The sequence below is a fragment of the Quercus robur genome, chromosome 7 (genome assembly GCF_932294415.1).
Source record: "Quercus robur chromosome 7, dhQueRobu3.1, whole genome shotgun sequence".
In the NCBI taxonomy this organism is placed as follows: Eukaryota; Viridiplantae; Streptophyta; class Magnoliopsida; order Fagales; family Fagaceae; genus Quercus; species Quercus robur.
Genome location: NC_065540.1, coordinates 5,361,863 through 5,372,698, shown reverse-complemented (window position 1 = coordinate 5,372,698; position 10,836 = coordinate 5,361,863). Strand labels below are relative to the sequence as shown.

Genomic DNA, 10,836 nt, shown 5'->3' with positions numbered 1-10,836 from the left:
AAAAATCATCTTAGGGACAAGGCACAGGTACTTTCTGACAATATAGCCGAGTTTTTCATTCAAGTGTTTACACTTTAAGTATAAAGTCAAACATTCAAACTTAGGTGCCCAAATGAAATTTGGATCAGAGATGTTTTATATTATTTCATTATTTGTAGTATTTTGTTTTTCAACAAAGTGGCTTTTTGTGTGGTTCAAAATAATAGTATAATGAGTTTCTATTTAATGCTATGGTGACAGGGAGTAGCCAAAAACGCCGGATTTATAGGAGACAGACAGAGAGTGCATAGTCTGAACTCTGAACCTTTGAACATGAAATTTTCTTGTACAAAGTTAAAAGCTTTTTACTACTAATCTTATAGAAGAAGCCAAAGCTTAAGAATTGAAATGAACGGTCCCTGATTAAAGTAAAGTAAATTCCCACCAAAAAAAAAAAAGAAGAATTTTCTATTGGATGTTTGGGTTTTCCACTTTGAACATGTTTCAGTCAAAAACCCACCTCCAAGTTTTGACACAGTGTTCTCTGTCGGGTGGAAAATCCCTCTCTCTCTCTCCAGGCTCTGCTCATCTAACCATCTGTCACTTTCTATGTTTTTTACAGAACAAGCAAACTGAAGAAAACCCACCTATAAGGCTATAACCTTAAAACCCCCCACAAGCACTAGTTTTCTTCTCTTGCAGATAATATTCAAGAGACAGTGAATCGTGTCAACAACACTAACAAGCAACCAGAACAGAAAATGAGACTCAAAATTTAGTCTATAAGGAAAAAAACGCAAAAAAGAAAAAGGTCCCCCCAAAAAAAAAACACTATTAGCAAAGAGTTAAAAGAAAAAAAAAGAAGGACAAGGTAGTAGTAGGAACATGAAAAGGCAGGTAGAGTCAAGAGTGGGATAATAAAGAGAGAGTAATAGAGAAAGAGAGAGGGTGAGTTTTTTTGGGAGGTGGGTTTGTTTGATAAAAGTTAATAAGGGAATTTTGCAAATGTCACAAGATTCTGAGGAGATAAAGACGATTGAGCAGTGGAGATGGTCCGAAATGCAAGGTCTTGAGCTTGTCTCCTCTGCTCCTCCTGACCCTTTTAAATCCAACACACCAACACCAACACTAACACCAACACACCCACACATAGAGCCTCAAGCATTAGGACAAGAAGCATCATCAGTAGCAGCAGCAGCAGCTCAGCAGACAAAAGGAATGGAGAGCTCTGAGCCCAAGAAGGATTCAAGTGGTGGTAGTAGTAGTGGAGAGAAGCCTGAGGCTGTACCTAGTGTTGGGTTTAAGGAACTCTTCAGGTTTGCTGATGGGTTGGATTACATTCTTATGGCAATTGGGTCTGTTGGAGCTGTAGTACATGGTTGCTCTTTGCCAGTGTTTCTCAGGTTCTTTGCGGATCTTGTCAATTCTTTCGGGTCCAATGCCAATAACATGGACAAGATGATGCAGGAAGTTCTCAAGGTATTAACTTTATTCACATGGTAATCAAAATATGATTGAAGGCTCTAAGCTTTGTGGGTTTTTCTTGTTGTTGCAGTATGCATTGTATTTTCTTGTAGTGGGTGCTGCAATATGGGCATCTTCTTGGGCAGGTGAGAATTCTCTGTTACACTCACTTAGTCTCTCTGGTTTTTTTGGTTAATGTAAATGAGAGAGCTTGAATTTTGGTTGCAGAGATATCATGTTGGATGTGGACTGGAGAGAGGCAATCGACGAAGATGAGAATCAAGTACTTAGAGGCCGCTTTGAACCAAGACATTCAGTTCTTTGACACAGAGGTTCGGACGTCAGACGTGGTTTTTGCCATTAACAGTGATGCAGTGATGGTCCAAGACGCCATTAGTGAGAAGGTGAATCAAAAGGCCGACTTTTTGCTACTTTGCTTCTAAATTAGGCTTTGAATAAAACCTGATTTTTTTTTTTTTTTTGGTTTGTGTAGTTCGGGAATTTTATCCACTATATGGCAACATTTGTGTCTGGATTTGTGGTGGGTTTCACTGCTGTTTGGCAATTGGGTTTGGTCACTCTTGCTGTGGTGCCTCTCATAGCTGTAATTGGTGGTATCCACACCACCACATTAGCCAAGCTCTCTGGTAAAAGCCAGGAAGCTCTGTCACAGGCAGGAAACATAGTAGAACAGGTAAACTAAAAGAAGGCATTTTGTTCATTGTTTGCATATTTCCTCTGAGAATCAACTTGTTTTAGAGACAGACATTAAATACCTGGTTGATTTTCTGGTAATTTTCTCTGTTTTTGCATCTGGGTAATTCTGATTTCAATAAAATTTACAGACAATTGTTCAAATTCGGGTTGTTTTTGCATTTGTTGGGGAATCCAGAGCGTTACAAAGCTACTCGTCTGCGCTAAGGGTTGCGCAAAGGCTCGGTTACAAGAGTGGATTTGCAAAGGGATTGGGATTGGGTGCAACTTACTTTGTTGTTTTCTGCTGCTATGCGCTTTTGCTCTGGTATGGCGGTTATCTTGTTAGACACCACTATACCAATGGAGGACTTGCCATTGCCACCATGTTTGCTGTTATGATTGGTGGACTGTAAGTACTAATTTACATATTCTCATTCTTTTGAATAGTTAAAAAAAAAAAAAAAAATCACATCTTGTATGCTTAAATTGTGTTTTGGTTGGCAGGGCTTTGGGCCAGTCTGCACCAAGCATGGCTGCATTTGTAAAGGCTAAAGTTGCTGCTGCAAAAATTTATCGCATAATTGATCATAAACCAAGTGTAGACCGAAACAGCGAGTCAGGTTTGGAATTAGAGTCAGTTACAGGTCTGGTGGAGCTGAAAAATGTGGATTTCTCCTACCCATCTAGGCCAGATGTTCTGGTCCTTAATAATTTCTCCCTAAATGTCCCAGCTGGCAAGACCATAGCATTGGTTGGCAGTAGTGGCTCTGGTAAGAGCACTGTGGTGTCCCTTATTGAGAGATTCTACGATCCCACCTCAGGTAAATAATGCAGTAACCTCATGCTACTAATTGATTTAACGGAGCTGAATGCACTTGAAAACTTGTGCGCATGTGTGTATGTGTTTTCCTGGATAATTTAATGTGTTGTACCAAATGCAAGTTATTTTAGCTCCCGAGTTGATTTAGTTCGTGTGTGTTTGTACATTTTGTGGAGAACCGTGCTTGTAGATAAGACATGTTTGTCAATGAATTGAATGAACTTGTACAGGACAAGTTCTGCTGGACGGTCATGACATAAAGACTCTAAAGCTGAGGTGGTTGAGGCAGCAAATAGGGCTTGTAAGCCAAGAGCCGGCTCTGTTTGCTACCACCATTAAGGAAAACATACTCTTGGGTAGGCCTGATGCAAATCAAGTTGAGATTGAAGAGGCTGCAAGAGTTGCTAATGCCCATTCATTCATAATCAAGCTTCCTGAACTCTTTGAGACTCAGGTTAGTTACTTTATGGCATTATTGTATAATTATTGCTTGAAAATTTTGGCACCAGAGTGTAGATTAGTAAGCAGCTTGTTTTTCTCAACCATTTTCTCTGTTGTAATTATATTAGATAATTAAAATTGTTTGTTTAGTAGGTCTAAAAAAAACTTTTTATCTTGTTCTTGTACCCCAATGCTTTTAAGTCTCTGAATATGCGATCCCCAGAATAAATGAAAGAAAAATGGTATGGTTTGACATTTAAGCATAATAATTACAGTAGGTAGGTATGTACTATCATATGCCGTATTCTCTGTGGCTGTTGAGAGGGGTAAGCGGTGGGGTGAAATTGGTCATTCTGGAAGGTGAAATTTAATTGAGAATCTTGACAAGAGGTGGTCCTATTTACTTAGATTTTCTATGGCTTATAATTTCTAATTTTATTATATGAAAGGTGGAATGGCTCATTCTGGTCAACAAACAAAACCTGCATGTTATTTAATTCCATTGTTGAAAGTCAATGCAGGAAGTGTTTGGTCATGCATGCATCTGTAGAAGGTAACATGCTTTAGTCAACAATACATGTGCAAAAATAAAACAGATATAAGGACTTAATAAACTTAGAAGGGAAGAATGACTGGACCACAAAATAAAGTATATGTTTGTGTGTTTCACAGAGAAAGTACTTGAATCATACATAAGATAATAAAGAGCAGTTGCTTAATTAGACAACCAACTTGCCATATGAAGTTCACAACATAGATGGATAACTAATTTGCTAAAAAGGTTAACAAGATAAGCGAAGATGACAAAATAAATTACTATTGTAACAAGTTCCATAATAGACGAGACTTACATTATGCTTGATATGAAATTGTACAATGATAAAGGAAACTTAGAATCTCACTCCAACTCAATTCTATACTGGATTCCTATATTTTACCATTTTCCTATGGTTTCTTGGTAATAATGGTGAATCAAAACATTCATGAGGAAAGGACAAGTGAACATAATAGCAAGTTAATGATCAAATTAAAAGGCAATGACCTGAAAATGACAGGTAGGAGAAAGAGGATTGCAGCTCTCAGGGGGACAGAAGCAGAGGATAGCTATAGCTAGGGCAATGCTGAAAAACCCAGCTATTCTGCTTTTAGACGAAGCAACAAGTGCATTGGACTCAGAGTCAGAAAAGCTGGTGCAGGAGGCCCTTGACCGGTTCATGATTGGAAGAACGACTCTTGTCATTGCCCATCGCCTCTCCACCATTCGCAAGGCTGACCTTGTTGCTGTACTCCAGCAGGGTAGTGTCTCTGAAATTGGAACTCATGATGAGCTCTTTGCCAAAGGAGAAAATGGTGTCTATGCCAAGCTCATTCGAATGCAGGAAATGGCCCATGAAACTGCTCTCAACAATGCAAGAAAGAGTAGCGCAAGGTACCTTTCACCAAGTTTGGATCATATTCTAAATCTATACTTGTAAAAGAAAATTCTGGTTCTAAGGGTTATTTTTTGTGGTCTTGAAGTGCTGGTGTAACAACATCTACTAAGCCAAGAATCTGTTGTTTTCAATTTGCAGGCCTTCTAGTGCCAGGAACTCAGTAAGCTCACCTATAATTGCCCGAAATTCTTCCTATGGCCGGTCACCATACTCACGTAGACTATCTGACTTCTCAACGTCTGATTTTAGTCTCTCCCTAGATGCCTCACACCCCAACTACCGGTTAGAAAAGCTTGCATTCAAGGAGCAAGCCAGTTCTTTCTGGCGCCTTGCCAAAATGAATTCACCAGAATGGGTGTATGCTTTAGTTGGCTCTATAGGCTCTGTTGTTTGCGGCTCACTTAGTGCCTTCTTTGCATATGTTCTAAGCGCTGTCCTCAGCGTCTACTACAATCAAAATCATGCTTTCATGATCAGAGAAATTGAGAAATACTGCTATCTGTTAATTGGGCTTTCATCGGCTGCACTTCTCTTCAACACACTACAGCATTTCTTCTGGGATATAGTGGGAGAAAATCTCACGAAACGGGTAAGGGAGAAAATGCTGTCCGCTGTACTCAAAAATGAATTGGCATGGTTTGATCAGGAGGAAAATGAGAGTGCTAGGATTGCAGCTAGGCTGGCTCTTGATGCCAATAATGTGAGATCAGCAATTGGAGACCGGATTTCAGTGATTGTGCAGAACACAGCACTCATGCTGGTTGCCTGCACTGCGGGGTTTGTTTTGCAGTGGCGCCTTGCCCTTGTCCTCATAGCTGTCTTCCCTGTTGTTGTTGCAGCCACTGTTTTGCAGGTTAGTTTTTTCAACTGATACCTCACGATAATGAAGTTTAGATCTGGTGTTTATTGGTCTTATATAATGAACTATACTGAGAAGCTAGGCCTAGGCATGAACTGTTAAGGACATATGGTTAAAATTTGGCAACTGTTCAAGACAAGTTCAACAATATGCACAAGCATGTAGTAAATGCACTACATTTTAGAAGGCCCATTTAATCTTGTTATGATAAATTACATTAATTTGATACTTATGCAGATAATCCCAAAATATAATGCACCAACCATTGGCACATATGGAATTCTTCACATGTGAAAATCAGTTATTTACAGTTTTTTAAATTTTCAACAGAAAATGTTCATGACTGGTTTCTCTGGAGACCTAGAAGCTGCCCATGCCAAGGCCACACAACTAGCAGGGGAGGCCATAGCCAATGTAAGGACTGTTGCTGCCTTCAATTCAGAGGCAAAAATTGTTAATCTTTTCTCCACCAGCCTCCGGACTCCACTACGACGATGCTTTTGGAAAGGGCAGATTTCTGGAAGTGGATTTGGGATTGCTCAGTTTGCACTATATGCTTCATATGCCCTAGGACTCTGGTATGCTTCCTGGCTTGTCAAGCATGGGATATCCGATTTCTCAAAGACAATCCGAGTTTTCATGGTCCTCATGGTATCCGCCAATGGTGCAGCTGAAACTCTAACCTTGGCTCCTGACTTCATTAAGGGTGGTCGGGCCATGCGGTCAGTCTTTGATCTCCTTGACCGTAGAACTGAAATTGAGCCTGATGATCAAGATGCCACCCCAGTTCCAGACCGCCTTCGTGGAGAAGTTGAATTAAAGCATGTAGACTTCTCTTATCCCACTCGTCCTGATGTGCCAATTTTCCGTGACCTCACTCTCCGTGCCCGAGCAGGGAAAACTCTTGCACTAGTGGGTCCTAGTGGATGTGGTAAGAGCTCGGTCATTGCACTTATACAGCGATTCTATGATCCAACATCTGGACGGGTTATGATTGATGGAAAGGACATTCGAAAATACAATCTAAAGTCCTTAAGACGACACATTGCATTCGTTCCTCAAGAGCCATGCCTCTTTGCTACTACCATTTCTGAAAACATTGCTTATGGGCATGAGTCAGCAACTGAGGCTGAGATCATTGAAGCTGCAACTCTGGCCAATGCACACAAGTTCATATCTGGATTGCCAGATGGATACAAAACATTTGTCGGGGAAAGAGGAGTTCAACTTTCTGGGGGACAGAAGCAGAGAATTGCAATTGCTCGGGCATTTGTGAGGAAAGCAGAACTTATGCTGCTGGATGAGGCAACAAGCGCACTTGATGCCGAGTCTGAGAGATCTGTCCAAGAGGCTCTAGAGCGTGCTTGCTCAGGAAAAACAACTATTGTTGTTGCACATAGGCTTTCAACTATTAGGAATGCACATGTCATTGCTGTGATTGATGATGGGAAAGTGGCAGAACAAGGTTCACACTCTCAACTGCTCAAAAATCACCCTGATGGGTGCTATGCACGCATGATACAGTTACAAAGATTCAGTCACAGCCAAGTCATTGGAATGGCATCAGGTTCAACATCTTCAGCAAGACCCAGAGAAGATGAGGAGAAGGAAGCTTAGTGTAAGTGAAGAAAGAAAATGAATACGACTAAAAGAGGAGTATATTCAATGTACCCCTTGTGATTTTTTGGGTTTTATTTTGGTTTATCTGTTTTGGTATAGTATAGTATGTGTATTATCTATATAACTATATATTTTTTTCCTTTACCAATATATGTCCTTGTCTTAACGAATCTTCCTAAGAAAATTATAAAGACAAATACATCCTTGAGATTGAAAGAGATAATTCTGTATCCATCTATATGCATTTATAGGGGCAACCCTCGTGCACTTCTTTTGTCATGTCTGTTTCAAAGAGAGTTTGATATATTGACGTGGGAGGAAATATACCCAGCGTTTTAGATAAGTGAGAGGGATTGGTCATTGGTGTGAAGCCAGGCCCTACAACGTGATGCAGCATAATTTAACATGTACTAAAATAAATGTGTCCAAACTTGTATTGCCCACGATATCGTGCATAGAAATCCATTAGATATTCATAACAATGACATATGTTAAATATAGGCCATGTAGGTTGAGAGTGATGGCTTGTAAATTGTGTTAGAATTTCTTCACTTTCCAACGTTGATCTCTTGGTAATGGTATAATGGTAAACCTGGGATGAATGAGACATGTAGGCCTCATATCATCACCTATCGCAATCATAACTTTTTTTTTTTTCTTTTGTTTGGGGTGAGGGGTTGTGTGCAATTGAATTTTTATACAACCTGTTGGAAACTTGAGGTCATCCTATATCTAGATCCATTTTGGTTTTTGCATATATTTATGAAAGGGGATTGTGGGGAACAACATTATTGAGAATTCACACGGTGGTTGTACATGTGCATGAGTTTAAAGATAGATAGCAATTGGAGGCTAGGCCACACTAGTACAAAAGAAAATGGATAAAGACTCCAAAAAAAAAAAAAAGAAAAAGAAAAAAAGAGGAGTAAATTGAATTACAAAGTTAACCAGTAGCTCGTTGAGGACAGGCGTGAAAGAGTAAAGGAGAGAAGGTATGGAATTGGAAAATGACAAGGTCATGATGGTGTTTGAGTGGGCCTCATGTGATCTCTTTCCAGTAAAGAAATACAAATGAGTGCTTGTGGCTACAGATGGGTTTGATGCAATGACAACTTGTGAGAGCCACGTCCTGTTTTTATGTGTTTTGGAAACTTACTTGCTTTGTTACTGCTTTGTCACTGACCAAAAAACAGTAGATTATTGTCTATATCGGACATGGCAATGACCATAAACAAATTGAGGGAGAAGAAAATCTGCAACACGTGATTATCTTCTTTCTTTACAAAGTTTTGTTCTTGATCAAGAGGTGAAGAGATTCAAAATTGGATGATACTTCCCTTTCATGCCCTGAAATTTGACCCCATGGTCGTGTAGTACCATTTATCACTTTAGACAAAAAGCTTTTGAAAGAAGCAATCAAAAGATTCCGCTTCAAATCCAAATTTTAGATCATGATCTTCAGCTTGATATGGTTGTAACAAGTGACTTTATCTCTGCTCATTTAAAAACAAAAGCAACCCTCGAACCACAATGGGCCTTAGGATAAAGTGAAAAGAAATAAACACTAAATCCAAAACAATATATAGTTATTTTTGTTTTTGTTTTTAAAAGATACTATAAACAAAAACAAGTAAAAAAAAATCTTCTATATCTAAAGATAATGACGGGCCTTGATTAATTTATAGCAATGCTGGCTAAATCAACATCTTCTAAGCTGCTTAACCTATCAAATGCAAGAGCATAGATTATAATTCGACATCATAACGACTTTGACCATCCCACTTCCCAGGCATCCTCATGTGCCCTTATCTTCTCACACAACCAAAGATAAAGAATGAAAATAATGCATGTTTGATACTCATTAGTCATTATCAATAATATTAGGCCATGTTTCATGCAGCTGAAGACTAGTAAGCCCACAATTTCTTTCCAACATAATTTGTGTATTTTGTTTCCAGTAATTACAATTCCAAATCTATGTCGGAACAGGCCAGAGCGAAGATGATCATCGATGCTGAGAGTCCATATAACATTGAGGTTGGCAAAAATGGTGGATCAGCTGGGGCTTCAGCCCTTTCAAGAAAGGGCCTCATCCAAAGCCCTATCGAACCAGACCAAATAAAAGCAAAGCAGATCCAAAGTCCCTAACTTGCACTCATCTCATTTTCGGGCTTGGGCTCGCCCCTACTAAGAATGGGAGCGAAGCTAGTCTTGCACAACCCAAACTTTCTGGACCCCTTAGCTTAAAGTCCAATGACAGCATCATAATTTGATAGCACTTTCAACCAATGTTGCGAATTCTGTTTCTTTCTTAAATAAATTGGCAACATATTTTGTTCAAGTCACTAAACTGGTACACTTAACAACCCCACCCCAAATTCCATACTTAGCTCAATACCATTCTGTTTTGGCAGGTAGGACTTACGAGTTCATCCACCACTCCCCCATTTCATTATCTTATTCTATGATTTTTTTTTTCTTAAATCCTTATTTAAGTGATGTTTATTTTTTAATATTTATATTTTCTCCATTTGATGCTTTTGGTTATGTTAATGTAATAGGATTTTATACATCAGCTTTCTGCATTTTGAAAATTACATCAACTTTACTTCTAAAACATCCCTTTTTCAGCTTAACCTGAATAAACATATATCCTTCACTCATTATTTTCATCTTCCACTAAGATATTAAACTTAAGACTTTGAAAGAAGAAAAATACACATTAATAAATTAATTTAAACCAGCAAAATCTATTTGTCAAGTGCTCAGTAAAAGATTATATGGACCAATCCAGCACATTATTATAGATGTGAACACCTCCCCTTCCTTGTCACCCAGTTCTCACATAAATAAAATCTGTCATTCTTAGTTATATTTGAAGGAATAATCCATGATGAAGACATGCCAGATTTTAGATTCAACCTCTGTAAAAATATTAATCTCTAGTTGACAAAGAGGACTTGCATAATAAGTAGCACAGTTTCTTACAGACAAACATTCAACTTATGATGCACCTAGTATGTGATCAATTCCTATGTGCACACAGTGAAAGTAGTCAATGAGTTCTAGCTCAACTCCTTCCCTTTTAGGAGCTAGGTGGAGGGTGGGGTTATGGGTTCAAAAACCATTGGGTGAATGTACAACTTACCAATAAAATAAAATAAAAAAGAGCACACAATTGAAGATTTTTTTTCTTTTATTGGTAATTATACACACACCCAATGGGTATTGAACCATGATCTCACCCTCCACCTTGCTTTAGAAAGGACATGAGGTGCCATTTGAGCTAAAAAAAAACATTGGCTACACAGTCCAAGAAACATAAAACAGAAAATTACTTTGCATGACCAAATGATGTTACTAATATAACATAATCAACCCAAGGTAGTAGTCACAATTACAACCTTTTTTATAAGTCAAACAATGAATTATAAGTAAATGATCAGCTGCAATTACTAAAACATTTAATCAAAAAATCTTGAATTACTAGGCTGCATATATAACATATGATATGACAGAGAAAA

The 10,836-nt window shown here is 38.6% G+C and overlaps 1 protein-coding gene across 1 annotated transcript; it reads left to right on the top strand.

Annotated features, from left to right (window-relative positions):
* Positions 1 to 537: 537 nt before the first annotated feature.
* LOC126691894 (ABC transporter B family member 1) lies at positions 538 to 7,546 on the top strand. The gene is made up of 10 exons (XM_050387214.1): positions 538 to 1,458; positions 1,535 to 1,589; positions 1,672 to 1,847; positions 1,937 to 2,137; positions 2,289 to 2,548; positions 2,644 to 2,960; positions 3,190 to 3,413; positions 4,456 to 4,829; positions 4,972 to 5,686; positions 6,023 to 7,546. Exons 1-10 carry the CDS (start codon positions 985 to 987, stop codon positions 7,307 to 7,309), a joined length of 4,083 nt encoding a protein of 1,360 aa, XP_050243171.1. The 5' UTR covers positions 538 to 984; the 3' UTR covers positions 7,310 to 7,546.
* Positions 7,547 to 10,836: the final 3,290 nt, after the last annotated feature.

Excerpts from the sequence above, each read along its gene's own strand:
- LOC126691894 (XM_050387214.1), top strand. The coding sequence starts at position 985 with ATGTCACAAGATTCTGAGGAGATAAAGACGATTGAGCAGTGGAGATGG. Across the intron at positions 1,459-1,534 it reads TGATGCAGGAAGTTCTCAAG|TATGCATTGTATTTTCTTGT; the intron begins GTATTAACTTTA and ends TTGTTGTTGCAG. Across the intron at positions 2,549-2,643 it reads GCTGTTATGATTGGTGGACT|GGCTTTGGGCCAGTCTGCAC; the intron begins GTAAGTACTAAT and ends TTTGGTTGGCAG.